This window comes from Epinephelus fuscoguttatus, linkage group LG18 (assembly GCF_011397635.1).
Source record: "Epinephelus fuscoguttatus linkage group LG18, E.fuscoguttatus.final_Chr_v1".
Classification (NCBI taxonomy): Eukaryota; Metazoa; Chordata; class Actinopteri; order Perciformes; family Serranidae; genus Epinephelus; species Epinephelus fuscoguttatus.
The window spans coordinates 4,983,239-5,003,746 of record NC_064769.1 but is presented as its reverse complement, the minus strand read 5'-3'; the positions used below and the strand labels follow the sequence as shown (position 1 = coordinate 5,003,746).

The 20,508-nt window shown below is 41.8% G+C and overlaps 1 protein-coding gene across 1 annotated transcript in view; it reads left to right on the top strand.

Annotated features, from left to right (window-relative positions):
* LOC125905827 (stromelysin-3-like) overlaps positions 1-20,113 on the top strand; it is a 41,858-nt gene extending 21,745 nt beyond the window's left edge. Inside the window, exons 4-8 of the mRNA XM_049604077.1 lie at positions 9,442-9,575; positions 10,382-10,596; positions 10,731-10,935; positions 12,839-13,099; positions 13,215-20,113. Of these exons, the coding sequence (XP_049460034.1) occupies positions 9,442-9,575; positions 10,382-10,596; positions 10,731-10,935; positions 12,839-13,099; positions 13,215-13,330 (931 nt within the window). The 3' untranslated portion in view covers positions 13,331-20,113. The remainder of the gene's footprint in view (positions 1-9,441; positions 9,576-10,381; positions 10,597-10,730; positions 10,936-12,838; positions 13,100-13,214) is intronic.
* Positions 20,114-20,508: the final 395 nt, after the last annotated feature.

The window sequence follows — 20,508 nt, the reverse complement described above, 5'->3', positions numbered from 1 at the left end:
CGGCTGGCTCACTGTGGTGGGGGGAGCGGTTGAGCCTGTGAAGTCCTGTGGGTACCCCAACGTTGGTTCCCTTACGCTGCAGAAAGCCTTTGGGTTTGGCACAAGAACCACTGTGACAAGTGGCTGGCAGCTGCTGGGTCTGATGAATCTTTGGGTGAAGAGTCAGGTCGAAAAGGGCACTTGTCTACTTTGTTATAATTACTCGCTTATAATATTGGTGAAAACAATATCGTTGACCGTTCAATATTGTTATCAAAGTTATTATTAACGAGCATAAAAATGCTGAGAACACTGGAGATAAAAGAAAACTGGATAAGCAAAACTTAAAAGTTTAAAATAACTTTGATGGTGAGAGTATAAAAGCATACCTAAAACATAAATAGATTAGATACGAAAAAGAAGAAATAAGAGAATAGTCAAAAAGAAAAAAAAGAACAAAGAGTACAAGAGTACAAAAGAACAAGAGAGTGGAAATACAAGAGAGAGAACGCACCAGAGTGCACATGTTTTTCTTCTTAGTTGTAAAACAGACCCACTACTTTATTTCAAACAAAACTTAATGCTTTTTATTATACGAGATCATATACTTTGACATGTTACACGCGATAGGCACATACTCTTCTCATTATGGTCAAAATCAGTTCTTAACATCCAATTAAAATGACTACAATACAATTATTATACCACGTGTATCGGCAAAGTACAGTATACCCTAATTCAAATACACACACTCTAGACTAACCTATAGTTGCAACATATGATGAAAAACAAAATGAGGAAGCACATATTCATGAAAACAAGTTGATTAATAAACCCAACTATATTTTAACTCCAAATATATAACATGGATATAATGTATAATGTCACTTCCAACAGACATTTCAAGTTTGTCACACAGAAACATTTGGTAAGAGAGTGGAGGGCGTGATTTCCCCGGGGCAATGTGAATGGTCAGGATGTGGCTGTGAAAAGAAGCAATGTCTCACGACAACTAGTGGGTCGTTCATTACCGCGTTTTGGCCCAAGGATGGATACTTTAAGATGGCATCCGAAACTTGAGGGATCCCAAGTGACTTTTTACCTCCTTTTGGCCTAAGGATGGCTGAAAGAAGTTTTTGTCCAGTCGGGGGTAATACAGGGGTGAGTCCTAAGCATCTGACCCCCGGGGGTTCCGTGGGTCTATTCATTGATAATACTAGTTCAAGGGAAGTCCAAAGAGGCTGTTCCTCTACAATTATTATTTTGACGTTGGGACTGTATAACGCTCTGCACACGCTCTGTCTGCTGCATGCAGCACAGCTTCACCTCATTGATCTGTCGCTGTCTGTCTAAACCAATTCATGGAAGCAATAGTTCACAAGATTTGACGCAAGGGGAATTTGTGATAAAATGTCTATTACTATTTATTAACACTAGAACCGCCAAGGGGTCATTTTTACCCCCCACAGAAACCGCTGTATACTGTAACCGCTCTATACTGTAGCCGCTGTATAGGCTACTGTAACTGCTGCCACGCCCCCCAAAACGTGCGAAATGCAAGCTAGTTTTGACAGACAGATAGACAGAAAAAAACAGACAGACAGAAAAGAGGAAAAGAGAGAGATTTGCATCGTGTAGCCTAATTATGAACCAGAGAAAATGGATGAATGTCGAACAAGCTCTGGCGATGCTTCAGGACATAAGTGACGGGGGGTGGCAAAAGGCTTCGAGGCTCCCCCCGCTTCACCCTCAAGATCACAACAGACCTCTGATGTTGTGACAGGCAAGTCCCCAGAACACATTTACTAATTATTACATATATGTCATTCAGTAGTTTCTAGCAAGATTACTGCACTTGCGAAACAAATTTTATTTATTTTTTATAGTGTCGGATCAACCAGATCTGTGTGAGGGACATGCAACTGGAAAAGATGGGACTGTGGAGGCGTACACAGCCAAAAAATGTGCATGAGGTGCTGCCGTGCAGTGTGTGGGGTGTGGGGTGACCATATTTTGATTTCCAAAAAAGAGGACACTCGGCCCAGCCACGACATAGCCTACTTAAATGATACTTGCAGTTTACTCAAAGATGCCTTATAATTTAAATAGGCCTATAGCCTATTTAAAGTTTATATGTATGGATAGATGGGCCCTCCTGCCCCGCCTGTCTGGGGCGTGTCTCTGGCTCTCTGGGGGGGCCGGCCATTGCCGCCCCGTGTCCCTGGGCCTGCGTGGTGTCCTGCGGCTTCTGCGGCTCCCTGGTCTTGGGGTCTGGGCGCTCCTGCGGTCTTGGGGTGCCATACCGCCCCCCTTCCCCCGCAGGGCTGGCCCTGGACCCTGGTGATGGTTTTCATAAACACATTGGGAGGGTTCAAATACACGCATGCATGTTTGATACTTCAGCTCCGTGACGCATCGCAAAGAACCGATGGGATCACTCCAAAGGGGCCCACTTGCATCTCAAACCTACCACACTGTGCTGGCAACTCTTTTCCACAATCGGGCTTTCCCGCTCCACCAGGACTCTCACATTTTTGGTGTTCAGTATAGACTTCTCTTTTGTTTTTGTTTTTCAGTACAGTATAGTAGACATGTATATGTTTATTTTTGATAATCTGTATGGAGCACAACCACCTCAAGGCCACAATACATCAGCCACACTGCCTGTTTCTCCTCTGTTTTTTTTGTTTGTTTGTTTGTTTTTCCTCCTTCTTCTCCGCATGCACTGTCACTATACAATTCAGGACTTAAGCACCTGCCCCCTCCCCCTTGCTTGTTTTCTTACTTCCCCCTTGACACACTTTGGTGTATCACGGCCCTCTCTGACTCATATTAGGAAGTTTTTCCAATAAAGGCTGTTAGGCTAGTCTCCAGGGAGGGTGGGTGACGGTCACAACCACGTATTATGGGTATAAAATACTTGACTGCAAGATTAACAGTGCATCAATCTTCACAAGAAGCTTACACCCTTTTGTGGTGCAAAGCTATGAACACCAATGCAGACAAGTTGTGGGAAAAAAAAAAAAATATATATATATATATATATGTATGGATAGAAAATTCAGTTATATTACAAAATAATATCTCTCAAAGACAGAAATTCAGATATGCCCCTATAGGGGACACATACACACATTAGAGTGTGGCGATCTGAGCCCGATGGTACCCGACAGGTCGGGCCGGGTTTGGTCAAAAACGTAGCTATAAATTGTATTAGGGCTCGGGTCGGATTTGGTCAGCTTTCAGTGAACATGTAGTGTAAAAATAAATAAAATCCTATTGTCTGTCCTGTTTATTGCTTGGGCACTGTTATTTATGTGACAACACCTGAACATAACACACACAGACACACATTGGCTTCTACCGCTCCCCTCGCTGGAAGTCTCGGATCTCCAGCCGCCCACCTCCGCCTTGATTAAATGCGGAAAATAAAATAAAAGAGGGAGACAGGTGTCTTCTATTTTATCTTATTTTGTTTAATTTCTCCTTCTCCCCTCGCTGGAAGCGTCGGACCTCCCCCCTCCCGCTCCCGTCTCAAAGGTCTCCCTCTCCGCTGAGCACCCACGGCACACGCCCAGCCTGTTAAATAGCCTGTAACCATAACAACTGTGTGACACAAACTCAGTGCTTTAGTAATTAAATAATGTTGGGCTCGGTCGGCTTTTGACAAAAATATGCGGCCCATGCCGCACTCTAACACACACACACACACACACACACACGGAAAACCGGACATTATCATCAATTTATAAAAGAAAAACCCGGACGCCCCGGACACCCCGGACGGGACGTGAAAAGTGGACATGTCCGGGCAAAAGAGGACGTTTGGTCAGCCTAGACGGTGCAACGTGAAAATGCACAGTGTGTGTGCCGATTGTGAGTAGTGTGTGTGTGTGTGTGTGTGTGTTGATATGTGCATGCAGATGTAGGATATGTGCGGACAAATTATGGCAAATGATAGTCATGATGATTCATTTTATTTGTGTGCCTGATACATGTGCCTGATACATGTTCCTGTATGTGCCACATACAGGAACACACTTGTTATTCCTCATACTTATTTTTCTTATTATTTTTTCTTCCGCCAGATTTCGGTGCGTAACTTGTGCCACAGCTTTGAGTGCACATAGGGTCTTCATAAAACATACAGATTCAAGATTCAAAGTGTTTATTGTCATATGCACAGTAAGGGCACACGTTTCCCTGCAGAATGAAATTCGTTCTTTTTTGTCACCAATTAATGCTAAACAATATAAATCTTAAGTATAAAATAGATCAAAATATATATGGTGCGCACTGTTTTAGCATCTCCTTAGTGTAATATTAATTTGCCTGACGCGGCTGGATCTGTGAGCGTTTGGTCGCTGAGAATACTGTTAAGAGTGGGTCAGCTCGATCTTACAACTCCTTCTTAGTGAAAGATCTTAAGCTAAGAGCGATCTGGGAAACGTGTTTTTCTTTCACGGGAGGCTTAAGAACATTCTTAAGAAGCTCTTAGCGCTAAGAGCGATCTGGGAAATGCGGCCAATATCTTTGTTTTTATGCCTCTGCATTGGCGATAGCTGTGGCTGGAGGCATTATGTTTTCAGGTGGTCCGTTAATCCATTCATCTGTCCATCCCTCCCATTCTTGGTGCCCCCTTTTGGTTGGTTAGATTGTGTAGCACTGATAAATTCAATACATCATTCAGCCTCAACAGATACAGACATACAGCTGTGCTAGTTAAAACTGTCTTGTCAATTTGGCCAGTTCTCATCTACATAACACCTCATCTCTTCTCTCCCCCCTTCTGTGTGAAGGGGGGAGAGAGAGCGGTGATGACATGCAGCAGAGGGCCACAGGCTGGAGTCGAACCTGGGCCGCTGCGGCAACAGCCTTGTACATGGGGCACCTGCTCTATCCTCTAAACCACCAACGCCCCGAGTGAGTAGAAGATTAACTGATCCGCAAGAGGCATGAAGTTAAAGATGAAAAATGCTTTTCAACATTTTAAGATCAGTGTATAATTTTTGTTTTGCAATTTTAGAGTGGAAAAAAAGGAAAGGAGCACCATGCAAAAGTTTAGGCATCCCAGGACATTTGAGCTCTCAGACAACTTTTACCAGGGTCTCAGACCTTAATTAGCTTGTTAGGGCTATAGCTTGTTCACAGTCATTGTTAGGAAAGGCCAGGTAATGCAGATTTCAAAGCTTTAAAAATACCCTCGGTACACACCGCCCGACATGATGGAGACCAATGAGATTGACATTGGAATGGTGAGACAGTAATACTAAGGATAGACCTCAAAGCCACATCCACTGTATTTCAAGATTTCACCTTTTTTTTTTTTAATTTAATCTGCATATTAGTCCACAAACAAAAAAAAAATATCCCTGCTGTGTATGTTGTTGTGCCCCAGCCACACGCCTGCAGGACAAACTTTGATGCCGTGTCCATGATCAGGGGAGAGCTGTCCCCTTTAAGTCGCAATATGTTTGGCGTGTCCCTGATGGACAGCTACAAGCTGGCTATCCCACCTTGGCTTCACGCCACTGGAAAGGCATTCCTGACCATATCGATGCTGCATATGAAGACAAGTCTGGCAACATCTGGTTCTCAGCAGAACTCTAAACAGCTGCCTAGCACTTTGAAAGCAACGGATGCCCACAAAGCAGGAGAAGACTTTAAGAAGGTAGCAAAGTGTTTTCAGGTAGCCGTACCCTCAATTCCTAATGTAATTAAGAAATAGCAGTTAACAGGAACTGTAGAGGCTGAGTTGAGGTCTGGAGAGAGTCTGAGAGTGCTGCTTGTAGGATTGTTAGAAAGGCAAAACAAAACCCCTGTTTGACTGCAAAGACCTGCAGGAAGATACAGCAGACTCTGGAGTGATGGTGCACTGTTCAACCCTGCAGCGACATCTGTACAAATATGACATTCATGGAAGAGTCATCAGAAGAAAACCTTTCCTGTGTCTTCACCACAAAATTCAGCGTCAGAAGTTTGCAAAGGAACACCTAAACAAGCCTGATGCTTTTTGAAAACAAGTCCTGTGGACTGCTGAAGTTAAAACAGAACTTTTTGGAGGCAATGAGCAAAGGTATTTTTGGCGAAAAAAGGGTGCAGAATTTCATGAAAAGAACACCTGTCCAACTGTTAAACACAGGGTGGATCGATCATGCTTTGGGCTTGTGTTGCAGCCAGTGGCATGGGGAACACTTCACAGGTAGAGGGAAGATTCAGTTAAATTCCAGCAAATTCTGGAAGCAAACGTCGCACCACCTGTACAAAAAACTGAAGATGAAGAGAGGATGGCTTCCACAACAGGACAGTGGTTCTAAACACACCTCCAAATCCACAATGGACTATCTCAAGAGGAGCAAGCTGAAGGTTTTGCCATGGCCCTCACAGTCCTACGATCTAAATATCATTAAAAATTTGTGGATAGACCTCCAAAGAGCAGTACATGCAAAACGGTCAAAGAATCTCACAGAACTAGACGTCTTTGCAAAGAGAACTGAAAGACTTTTAGCAGGTTACAAAAATGTGTACAAAACTGTGATACTTGCCAAAGGGGGCGCTACTAAGTACTGACCATGCAGGGTGCCCAAACTTTTGCTTCAGGCCCTTTTCCTTTTTTTGTTACTTTGAAACTGTAAAATATTGAAATTAAAAAAAAAATATATATATATATACAGTACAGGCCAAAAGTTTGGACACACCTTCTCATTCAATGCGTTTTCTTTATTTTCATGACTATTTACATTGTAGATTCTCACTGAAGGCATCAAAACTATGAATGAACACATGTGGAGTTATGTACTTAACAAAAAAAGGTGAAATAACTGAAAACATGTTTTATATTCTAGTTTCTTCAAAATAGCCACCCTTTGCTCTGATTACTGCTTTGCACACTCTTGGCATTCTCTCCACGAGCTTCAAGAGGTAGTCACCTGAAATGGTTTTCCAACAGTCTTGAAGGAGTTCCCAGAGGTGTTTAGCACTTGTTGGCCCCTTTGCCTACACTCTGCGGTCCAGCTCACCCCAAACCATCTCCATTGGGTTCAGGTCCGGTGACTGTGGAGGCCAGGTCATCTGCCGCAGCACTCCATCACTCTCCTTCTTGGTCAAATAGCCCTTACACAGCCTGGAGGTGTGTTTGGGGTCATTGTCCTGTTGAAAACTAAATGATCGTCCAACTAAACGCAAACCGGATGGGATGGCATGTCGCTGCAGGATGCTGTGGTAGCCATGCTGGTTCAGTGTGCCTTCAATTTTGAATAAATCCCCAACAGTGTCACCAGCAAAACACCCCCACACCATCACACCTCCTCCTCCATGCTTCACAGTGGGAACCAGGCATGTGGAATCCATCCGTTCACCTTTTCTGCGTCTCACAAAGACACGGCGGTTGGAACCAAAGATGTCAAATTTGGACTCATCAGACCAAAGCACAGATTTCCACTGGTCTAATGTCCATTCCTTGTGTTTCTTGGCCCAAACAAATCTCTTCTGCTTGTTGCCTCTCCTTAGCAGTGGTTTCCTAGCAGCTATTTGACCATGAAGGCCTGATTCGCGCAGTCTCCTCTTAACAGTTGCTCTAGAGATGGGTCTGCTGCTAGAACTCTGTGTGGCATTCATCTGGTCTCTGATCTGAGCTGCTGTTAACTTGCCATTTCTGAGGCTGGTGACTCAGATGAACTTATCCTCAGAAGCAGAGGTGACTCTTGGTCTTCCTTTCCTGGGTCGGTCCTCATGTGTGCCAATTTCGTTGTAGTGCTTGATGGTTTTTGCGACTCCACTTGGGGACACATTTAAAGTTTTTGCAATTTTCCGGACTGACTGACCTTCATTTCTTAAAGTAATGATGGCCACTGGTTTTTCTTTAGTTAGCTGATTGGTTCTTGCCATAATATGAATTTTAACAGTTGTCCAATAGGGCTGTCGGCTGTGTATTAACCTGACTTCTGCACAACACAACTGATGGTCCCAACCCCATTGATAAAGCAAGAAATTCCACTAATTAACCCTGATAAGGCACACCTGTGAAGTGGGAACCATTTCAGGTGACTACCTCTTGAAGCTCATGGAGAGAATGCCAAGAGTGTGCAAAGCAGTAATCGGAGCAAAGGGTGGCTATTTTGAAGAAACTAGAATATAAAACATGTTTTCAGTTATTTCACCTTTTTTTGTTAAGTACATAACTCCACATGTGTTCATTCATAGTTTTGATGCCTTCAGTGAGAATCTACAATGTAAATAGTCATGAAAATAAAGAAAATGCATTGAATGAGAAGGTGTGTCCAAACTTTTGGCCTGTACTGTATATATATATACATATATATATCTATATATCTATATATATATATATATATATATATATAGATATAGATATATATATATATACATGTTCTTGCTTAAAATATTGAAGAAATGTGTCATCTTTAACTTTTTGCCTTTTGGAAATAAGTTTATCTCCTACTTTTTAACTACTCACAGTAAACAAAGTTTTGACCATGGGTACTCAAACTTTTGCATGCCACTGTAGTTATAACATTCATTTTATGTCAAAGCAGTGAAATGTTCTCATTACTTTAGTCCACAATGACTGCTGCTGTTGTGTTGTGTGAAGAGTTTTGAGAAAGTAGACTCAGTTTTGAGGAATATGTAAAATGAAAAAAAAAGAGAGTAAATATAGGCCCAAAGTTGGCAGAGATTTGTGTTTTCCAGATGATCTCTGTAATCTGACCCAGACTTGAATCTTTTGGATCATTTTGTCAGAGTGACCCAGGAAAACTAAACCAGATGTATCAGCCAAGCTTGGAGCAGAATACAAACATGAATGAATGCAATACAGGACTTGTTTGGCAGGGTTTTTTAAGAGCATGCCTCCAGCTACATTTTTATCAGCTCAGATGAGTCATTTTGGCATTTGCTTTACGATACTTCCATGTCATGCCATTTTTTTGTTTCACTGTGTGCACCCACATTACAGTTTCATAACTACGCTACCAAGCCCTTTTTAGTTATACAAGTTACTTTCATAATGGATGTTATGAACTGTATCTTATATAATTAATTAAAAAAAGAAACATGTCAAGAAGGGAGGGCCCTTTAACTTAGAAAACTAAAAAAACTGCTGAGGGGCTTAATTTCTGTCACCCCAGCCCAGATTTAAATATAACAAGACAAGCATCTACAGCCATTAAAAACATAATTTTTTAAAACTAAAACATATTTATTTATTTGTTGAAATATACTGACTCATTTACATATCTATTTTTATTTACATGAATTTATATATTTGTTGCCTCATTTGTTTATTTCAGGATTTATTAAATAGCTACATTAATTTATTTATTTCATATATTGATTGATTTATTCATGTAGTTGTAATAATTGTAATTGTATTTATTTGATATTGACTTAAATGGCATTCCATAGTCCAAAGTTTGCTTGTGGAGAATAAAAGAAGTGCTTGTGTAGGTACTGGCATGGGGATAACTTGCCATTTGATGGTCCTGGAGGGATCCTCGCCCACGCCTTTTTCCCCAGGACACACCGAGAGGGCGAAGTGCACTTTGACTATGATGAGCATTGGACGGTGGGCAACAGTGTGGGTGAGTACTTGGAGTTAAATGGAAATATTTTTCATGAAGAAGAAAACCTGGTTTAAAAAGTTTTTATAACTGTGTTCCTAATTTGATTCTGCTGAAGCCTGGGTCTTCAACAGGGGGTCGATGAACCCTAGGGGGTCCTCGCAGTTACTGCAGGGGGCTGCCAAATTTCCTCTTGATAACTAACTTTAAGTTAAATTTATTTTTTCATTTTTATTTTTTCTAAAATTAAACTATGTCTGTAAACACACATGAATCTGGCATATTTTTTTTAGCAAACCTAGACCTATTCATAAAACCTATTCAATTTACAGTACACAACATTAAAGGAAGGCTAACTCTTTACCATGAATCTTGGTGCAACAATGTGAGATAGCTAATGATAAATCACTATGCAGCACCTTTTTTTCTCCACATATTGACCAGTTAACTGTATTATTATTCCATGTGTACGGAAATTCTTGTGAGTCACAATGGATAGTTTTGTAACTTTTCAAGCAAGAGACTCTGACAAGCCGTCCACCTCAGAAACCACTGGCAAATGTTCTGAAGGGTGAAGCTAATGCACCTCGCCATGCTACCACTGCTGCTGGCTTAGCAGGTACAGGCAAGCGCAAACGAGAGAAGACAAGAAAATATTTAGGGAATGATCTCAAGTGCAGCTCAGTTTTATATAAAATTTGTTGTAGATGGTCCCTGCTCTGTCTGTCTTTGAGCTAAGGTGTCCTTGTTGTCTTGTTGAAACATTCAACAGATTCAACAACTAATTTTAGTGTCATTATCCCTTTATCCTTTGCTGTCCTGTTTAGGCACGGATCTCTCACAAGTGGCAGCTCATGAGTTTGGCCATGTCCTCGGCCTGCAGCACTCCCTGGAGCCTGATGCTGTGATGTGTCCTTTCTACAGCGACTCCTACCCTCTGCAGCTCAGTGAGGATGACAAGAGGGGCATCCAGTATCTGTACGGCCCCCCTCGGCACGCACCGCCCGACATGACGGAGACCAATGAGATTGACATTGGAATGGTGAGACAGTAATACTAAGGATAGACCTCAAAGCCACATCCACTGTATTTCAAGATTTCACCAGCCTTTGATTGAATCTGCATATTAGTCCACAGACAAAAAATATCCCTGCTGTGTATGTTGTTGTGCCCCAGCCACACGCCTGCAGGACAAACTTTGATGCCGTGTCCATGATCAGGGGAGAGCTGTTCTTCTTTAAGTCGCGATATGTTTGGCGTATCCGTGATGGACAGCTACAAGCTGGCTATCCCGCCTTGGCTTCACGCCACTGGAAAGGCATTCCTAACCATATCGATGCTGCGTATGAAGACAAGTCTGGCAACATCTGGTTCTTCCAAGGTTGGTCATGTTACAGAAGCAAGCTTCTTTTTCTGAAGATGTTTGTGTGCTCACAGCTGATAACCTGCAGTTTAAACATTTCAAATAGTGGAAATATGTATCAGCTGAAGTTGTACTTCAAATGGCATTTAAAATACAAATACTGAAAGAAGTTGAAATAGCACATCAAATGAAAGTGCTGAAAGAAGTAGAAATGAAAGTTTTAGTTGGTCAAGCTTAAAGGGAAGTTTCGGTTTATTTCAATCTGTCTCCTATTGTCCTAAATTTGTTTCAAGTCACTAGTGACATAGAAATAATAGCATGTTAGCCGTTAGCCTAAATACAGCCGTACTGTCAGACCTGTTAAAACGTAATTGAATGGGCATCCTTTCAAGTGCAAAGTTAGTCCACTAAACAAGCTTTTTTTTTCCACAAAGACCGCCTCATATCGTTAGGATAAATGTCAGAGAACATATAGAAAACGACATGTAAACGTATTGTCTTACCCTACCGGTGTGCTGCCATGTTTGTTGTTTACCATTTAGCTAAGGCTGCAACCGGTCCCATTCCTTGCAACAGAGGTATTCCTCTTCTGTGGGCATTGGGGTACAGCATTCACAGGTAACGTTACACCACCAATCTCCAGAGCTAACGCCTTCCAGCAGCCATTCCTCCTCTGTTGTCCTCTAAAGGCCAAAACACACCGGCGCCATACGACGTGCGTCAAAACAGCCGCCCCCATTATTTCTCCAATCTTAAAGTGAGAGTCGGCCCAGCCAGACCTTTCTTTTCTTGAGAAAGGTCTGGTGAGCGAGACTAGGTCAGTCCTAGCTTCGTACTGGAGAAATGTCAAATATTGAACATCCTATCACTCATTTAGACAAAAGTAGATCGGAAAATAGGGCCCAGGTTGAAAGAAACATTAGTTCCCCTTTAAGTGGAATCATTTGAAGTGATAGAGCTGAACGCAGTTGCATTGTTAATCAGTTTACAGGTGAAAGTTGAGCTTCAAGTGTCAGCTGAAGTGTACGTCCTGAAAACAAATAGTGGCATTTCAAGCCTTTAAACTTAAATATATCAGTTGAAACATCAGCTAATAAAAGCAGTGAATGCAGCTGGAGTAAAATGTGTATGAGGTTGAGGTTGAGGTTGTGTGACTTTAAAAGAGCTGAAGTGTTTTCTTTTTTATTCAAAGGTGAAGATCTGTGATAGTGATTGAAATGTCAGCTGACATGTATGCATAAATTGAGTTGAGATGTTGGAGTGTAATCACCGACAGACTCTCAGTGAATGCAGAACTCAGTTAAACAATGATAAATGAAAGCAGTGAAGTGGAAGTGAAATAAAGGCGGTTGAAATTTCAGTTGATGTAAACACACTGAAGACAGGTCAAGTGTGTGGATTGAAAGCAGCTATCATTTTAGTTTTAGCACTGACAACAGTGAAAAATCACTCCTTCCACTCTTGTTTCTCCAAACCATCATTTCAGTCGAATCTCAATCATCATTATTATCAAACGTCAGAAGGATGATAAATGATTTATTCAAAGCGCATATGTTGAAACTGACTTTGCAAAGTGTGCCACAAATTAGGATAAAATGAAAAGTTCATTGACAGGGAGATGATGGCTTGAATGTAAATAAAAATAATTATTCATCACTCATAAATAATTTAAAATTAAGTTTGCGCCTTATATTGAGATTTCACAGAATACTGTGCAGGCTGCAAAAAATAATATCATAATCAGTGAAAGTGTTGAACAACCTAATAACAATGTTATCCATCTCTAAACTTAAATTCAATCTCTTTTTCACCTGCAGCTTTCTCAGCATAATGTACACCTGGTCTGTGTGCAGTATGTGTGTAGTTCCAGACAAATGAAGTCCAAATTTTGTTTTTTCTTTTTATCTTTTTACCATGACAGGTGACAGCTACTGGGTGTTTGATGCCGAGAGGAAGATTACAGGACCTGATTCAGTGCGGCAGCTGGGTCTTCCTGTAACAGATATCCAAGCAGCTTTGAAGTGGGAGGAGGGCCGCGTTGAGAAAGTCTACCTCCTCAAGTCTGCTTCTTACTGGCCCTTCAATCCTCAGGAGAATCGACTGGATGATGTCCATCCTCGCAGCATGCACAAGTGGGGAGGAGTGCCTGGCCATATTGATGCAGCCTTTCGGGACAGATATGGTGGGTACAATCAGGAAAAGGCTTCATTTTTACTTTCACATGAATTTTCTTTGCCTCTGGTCTAGTGATTGGTAGAGGACCACAGCTGACTTTTGCGTTTGTCACCCTCTGACAGGCTATGCCAATTTCCTGAGTGGGCTGCACTACTGGAAGTTTGACCCTGTGGCACTGAAAGTGCTAGAAGGCTACCCCCGCAGCATTGGCATGGATTTCTTTGGCTGTTCTGTCTAAATAAGTTCATACACATACATCTGCTAAACATGTGAAGAGCATTGGGTGGAGTTTTCAGCCTAATTCTCCATACAGAACATTCTGGCTATTCTGGATATACCTATACACTGATGTATTTCATAAAGATGACTCAGAACCCACATTAATACATCAAAGTCTTGCCAAAGTCTCTGTTCACTGCAAACACATAATTTTTTTTAAACAATGACTTTGCATTTAAGAATACGTTTATACATTTACTCTGAGCGTAGGCTCACAGTAACAGTCACTCAGTATGTGTTTACTTTTGCATGACCAGGAATGATTTTGTCATTTTGAGATAAGAAAACACATCTGGAGATAGCTGATTAAAAGTCATACAGCTTCTCCCCCAGTCTTTGGACCCCAAACCCACCATTAAAGAGTAACTCTTCTCTAGATCTCACAGAAGTAGTACTGCTGCCCTGACCTCTGTGGGTCAAAAGGTTCAAGTCTGTGGTGATGCCACTAGTACTGTGTTAAGTGCTGGACTGTAATGGTTGCGTACCTAGCCTCAAGAAGTTTGCAGAGCAGGCACGATTACAAGTGTTTTTTTGGCTTAAACCTGACCACATGTTAACTATAGTTTTGTTGAAACATACAGAAGGTTAAATGAATCCACTGCATAATAACATACTATGTAACATATCTGTGGTTTGCAGAAACGTACAATGCCAACAAATATTCTGGTGAATGAATTGGAGTACAAGTACTCATTAATGTACACCTTGCTTACTAGCAAAATTGAGACACGTATTAAGACTTTGGTTTGCTCAAACGAACTGGGCCAAATGATATGTTTGACCACATCTAAATGCAAACATGGTTATATTTGATCTGAATGACCACACCTGAAGGTGGGCCAAAAAGCCTGCCACCTCCTGACAGCATCTAGGGTTGAATTCTGAGCGCTGAGATCACTATATTTCCTAGAAATACTCTGGTTGTTGGCACATGTCTGCTTGTGTGTCTGTGTTAACCTAGTGAAGACCAACATGTTCCTTGAAAATGAAATCAGTCACAATCACTACATATTAATTTAGCAAAACACAATCAAAGGTGTATTTAAACAACTCTAAAGCCTCCACACCCACAATTTACAAATAGAAAAAGAGACATTGTGATTTAACAGGCACCTTGTTGCAGGTATTTACTTTAGCCTCGATGACTGCACACAGCACCACTGAGGTCCTGTCCTCCGTGGGGTTCACATACCCTCCAACTCTGAAACCAGATGATTCCTCTGTGTGTGCTTACTAGTGGCTAACATTAGCAAGAACACACAACATGTAGTAACATCAGCATGACAACTTCCGAAATTGTAGGGGTTGAATTCCTCCTTTTTGTTGGAGGCAAACCCTGTCCCCACACCTCCAGCCCCTGCACCAAACTAACTCATCCCGGACCAGCCTCTCCACTGCACACACGCAGACCAAACTGATATCAACCGTCCATCAAACGCATAGGGCCCTATTTAGATGGTCTAAAGTGGACGGTGGAGGGCGCATAATCCATGTCGCAAGTGTCATTGCTATTTAGATGCAGGCGCAGTTGTCATTTTCATGCCCTGCGCCCTCGTCGTCTAACTAGCAAATGAACTTGTGCTTCTCTGGGTGTGTTGGTCTAAAAATGAGCAGTGGTCAGGCGCAGTCATGGCGCGTTGCTAGTTAGATGACGTAAAAAGCAAATGTGCCAGTGACCAACAAAAACCTGGTCTGAAGTCAACGGCGCAGTATTTCGCTGTTAAACAAGTTAGTAATATGCGTCTCTAGGCGGGTGCACAACGCGCATGCACTCTGCTCAGACACACACACAGAGCAGCCACACATATGCAAAAGATAACAAATAAAAATATGATTACAATGTGAAAGGTTATTATTGTGCACATTAAAATATTTATCAGAAACACGTCTTAATGGTCAGTCATTAATCAGAATGATCTAATTGCAGTAATAATGGTCATCATAATTTGTAATAATGACAAATGAAATTGTGAAAGTATCTGACCAATCAATCATTTTTTTTGGATTGAAAACCAAAGCCCACACATTGCATTTATTTTAACATGTTATACTAGGCTACATTATATACTAGGCTACATTATATTATATTATTATATGTTATCTGAGTGTAGAGAGGACACACATGCAAATAAGAGGCAGAACACAGCTCTAGGAAACGTGTAAACAATTAACAAACGTGGGTGGGGGAGAAAACGCTGAACAGGTCCTAGCTGCAGGATCAGCACCTTGGGGAGCTCCGCGCCAGTCCTGACAGCTGTGCTCTGTTATATGATGAAAACAGGTTTGAATAATATTCCACAGATATTTAGTAAGATCTTTCTTGTATTAGTGATCCCACGCCTGCTTTACCTCGGGGAGCTTGGGTGCCTGTCTGCTGTCCCCGTAGATCTGGTTCTGACGGGCCTTCATCTCCCGCACGAGGAGATCCGTCACCTCAGCTGTAAAATGCTCACTCTTTCCAGTTGGTAGGTCCGCCATCTAACTAGCTCTCCGCCATGCGCTCCAATCGCGCCTCTTTTAAAGGGAATGAGAGGTGACACTCTGATTGGCTTATTGAATGATACACCCAAAACACACCCATGACTAATTCACAGAGTAAGTCCAACCCTTTTAGACTCTCCGCCATGGCGCACAGTCTAAAAACACGCTGTCTAACTAGCAAGTGACTGGGACACGCCCATGTGCCGCACGCCTGGCGCTTCGTGTTTTAGACCATCTAAATAGGACCTATGGTGTGACAGCAAACAATTGGACCCCTAAAATGTCAAAGTAATAAAGTGTTGCTCGCATTAGTAACTGTTATGAATTTCACATTGTAATTCCTTTCAACACTCATTACTGGTGTGTTTCTAAGTAACATGATACTGCCCAGCACTGCTGAAAACTACCTACTGAAACATCAAGCCTCATAACTCCTACGAAGCAACCTTTATAGATAAAGTCTAAACTTAAAATGACACCACTTTGTTCAGCTGTGTGGCAACATATTTGTAGAATAATTGTAAACAAAATCTGTAAACAAAAACTGTGCAGGTGTCCTGTCAGACATGCAGGACACCTGCACAGAGCACAATTTAACTGATGTAGCATCACATGCATGGCTAACCCTAATGTTACAACTGACAAACAATCCTCCAGCCCCTCAAAACACCTACTCCATCCACTCCATGCTAGTACGGTCTCACTGTTCCATCTGTTTTTCAACAATTTAAATAATAAGACAATTGAAGCCTTTTGCTCGCTGTTTTTGTGTTGCTATGTGCCCCGTGTTTCTGTACTTTAGGCGCCTGGTGTTTTTGTCGGAGCACTCTGAACTCCTCAGTTGAAAAAACCTCAACTCAGTGCGAAAAAGTGGCCCACATCATCTCTGTGTTTTTCCCATTGTCCACATGGATGATTTGAAAGGTGGGCCTTCTGTTTTTGGTCATGACAACAAGTTAGCAGTTGGTAAACAATGGAGAAGAAACTGTTGGTAGCGATTGCTGGATACCCAGAGCTATACAACTTAATTCATTTTTGTTATGCTAGGCCCGACGAAAGACAGCAGGTTGTCAAACTGCCCCAGAGTCATCCTAAAATGTGACTGACAATGGCCATCATGGAGGCGAAGCTCCTGGACCAACTGGTGGTACTCCCCATGATCTCTGTTTTCCTGTGCCCAACACACTATTTGCTGACAGCCTCTCACCCTCAACCAAAGCTACAGCAAGTACCCTCTGCCTGTCCATTTAAGGAACTAGATTCTAATTACTGTGAAATTAAGGATGTAATTTTTAGCCAGCCAAAATAAATGGTAGACTAATTACACAGGAAGGGTATGGTAAGGAGATGATGGGGTTGTTGCTTGGCAATAATGAAAAGGTACAACAAGTGTTATTTTACTAGTTGCATTCAATTAAAAAAAAGGCAGTGCGGTGCCCCTCACGTTTTGCAACCTGCAACATGTTCTCTGTGATTTTTGTGAGACTCAAATAGTTTTGGATGAATCAACGTAAATGGATGCAAAAATGACAGGATGGGCAAATATATAAAGTGCCTTTAAGAGGAATTCATTTGCTGTGTTCTGCTGGAAGATCACTTGTGGCAGTACTATGCCCATGTGTGCCCAAACTCTGAAAGAAAAAACAGATAAAACTTCCCAACAGGATGTTGGATCAACCAACCAGGTTGCTTAACGTACACTATTCTGAAGGTGTGTGCTGGCTCCTCTTAACGACACCCCTGTCTGCGTAGGTTTGCAAAGATGTCAACATATTTTTTGCAGAAGCATTATTCAGGCTCCAATTTTGTTCCTTAGTGCCACCTGGGCATTAGCTTCAACCTTGGTTTACCATTTCATTGTTCCCACCCTTGACATTATACACAGAAGAGCATAGCTGCAGATTTGAAGGCATACCTCTGCACTGCCTTACATATCTACAAATCTTTGCCTTTTTGGTATTTCCAAACTAGTTAATCTCATTTGTGCGTTGACTGCGTCCTCAGCTTCCTTTGGTTTTGGTCATGATGTTCTCATGCCTCCTGTTGCCACCTCAACCACAGACCATTTAGCTGTAATTATGCAAGCAAAAAAGAAAGGGACTTGCTGAATTTAAGAGGCAGATTAGGTATCAATAAGAAATCAGGAGAAGTCAGGAAATAACTCATTTTGCTGATGCAGGGCAGCACCATAACAGTGTAATTATTTACAACAGCCTTCCAGTCGAGAATTTAGCGTGAAGATTGACGGATAGTTATCATTGCACTGACTGTGGTCAAGAGTTGTGTTGCTTTGGTTTCTTGTGCTGTAGGTGAGCTGTTACAAACTCAGCAGGAGAATGATCCTTATTATCAGCCAGTATTGAAAACCAGCTTTGGGTCAAATTGGTCACGCTTATCTCCCTCAGTTCACTGCAGCACGTCCAGATTGAATGAAGCAGTGTGCTCATCTTTGAATATTTAAGGTGCTATTGAAAGTTCTAAACCAGTACCTCATACTTCACACATTTAAAAAGTCTATTCAGTGTATTCTTATTGTGCATGTCATAGGGCCATACAGTAGTCCTCATTATCTTTGGCTCAGCTTTGGTTCAGTTCTCTGATTATTGAGTCTTCATTAGAAATGCTCTGAGACTGTATCATTCTCAGATGATTAAAAACCGTATTATAGTTTACAGACAATGTATTATGGTCTGATATAAATCATGTGTTTCAGTCCTGATCAGAGAAATGAGACAGAGCTTCATTATGGTTTGACTTACTGTATGTATTTTTTATGGATACTACATTTGGTTATTTGTATTCAAGGCAGGGGCGGAAATCCCGGAGGGGACAGGGGGGACATGACACCCCCTTCAGTAAAGCTGTACCCCCCTAGAATCATTTGAGACACAATTAATAATTTTTGAACAATACAGTAGTATTTATTGAAAGCACAATGTAAGCGGTGCTCATTATAATCGCGCAATAATGTGCTATTTAAATCTTAAAAGATTTAGTCCCCCCCTCCCAATCCTAGTAGTGGTATCTCCCACACTCTTTCCAAAGGGCGGGGCTGCTTGGCAGCAGTAGCAGTGTGTGGCTGGAACTGCTGTCCACATCGCGCATCGCAGAGTAAGATGTTCACTCACACAGACACAGTTTAACTTAGGCTACACATGTTACAACACATCCCATTTACTGTCACAACAAGCCCCAGGCCCAGGCTGATAATATAAACTGTCTGCAACATTTCTCCTGCATTGTTCAAAAGCCTACTCAATTATGAGTGCTGCTAAGCTAAAAGCTAATGATTAAGCTCAGAGTTTAGTGATAGAGAGGACAGGAGAGAAAGAAGAGGGAGAGGACAGGACAAGAGCAATCAGTGGCGGAGCAATGGGTACCTGTCTGTAGGCTTTCCACCTGTCAGTGAGACAAACATGAATGACGTGCAGTCTAACTGACAAGGAGCTGTCATTACGCGTGACTATTACGCATGGTTGTGGCGGAGCGGCTCGTATGGGTACCTGTCTGTGGGCTCTCCTCCTGTCAGTGAGACAAGAAAGACGTGCAGATGAGGAGCGGTCATTACGTGCGACTGTTACGCATGGTTGTGACGGAGCGTAGCTAATGGGTACCTGTCTGTAGGCTCTCCTCCTGTCAGTGAGACAAACATCAAAGACGTGAAGACGAGGAGTGGTCATTATGCACAACTATTACGCACGGTTGTGAGGTGCGCAGCGACAGATCTCACAGCACACTGTTTATAAACCAGTTTACCAGTTTAATTGCAGGAAATGTTTAGTTTTAGTTTTAGTTCAGTTAGTATAGACATTCACTCTGCCTGTTGGAGAGATAGAAAGAAGATTAAAGTGTCAAACTGCGGTAAAAGATGCTGTATAAAAGACAGGCTACAACTTTTTTTCCTTGTCCCCCCCCTGGAATTATTCTCTAAAATTTTACTGTTTATTGTCCCCCCCAACTATGAAATGGGATTTTCGCCCCTGATTCAAGGTCTTATTGTTTGTAATCAGTGCAGGACACTGATTATTGCATTGACTTGTAAAATACACTGTGGTTTGTCTGCAGAAATAGCAGTCCAGTGTAGCTTGGACACTGTCACTTGTGACTTTAAACAGTGTCAACATGTCCTGACTTCAATGTTTTATGATATATTTTGATCTACTTTCAACATAATACTGATCTGTTTGCTTTTATATTATTTTTCCAGTCAGAATATGTATTTGTTCTGTGAATAAATCTGTAAAGTTTTTTGTTTACAATAAAACCAGAAAATAAAAATGTCAGCTCGTCTTTCCTGTTTCTACAAGTAGCATATTACATGCTAGAAATTTTCATTCAGAGAAGGGGGTTTTCAAACTGAGGTGGCCTCCTCAGGTGCTGAGAAGACATTTGAGGTGTGAGGTGAAAGAGAGGCAAATGTCAACAGGAAGTTAGTTATTGGTGTTTAAGCCTTGTTTCAACCAAGCAGTCCGGTTGGGTTCACTTCAGTTCAACAACAGAATTTTTCATTTCCGTCCTTTTTTTAAATTACCCCTCAGTTAGCACAGTGACCCGCTGCTAAAAGCTGGAGCTAGAAACACTGCTGGCCATTGATTTGTCAAGAGATTTGTCAGTCTTACTCACCAACGATTTAATGCAAAGAAACCCTGAAATTTT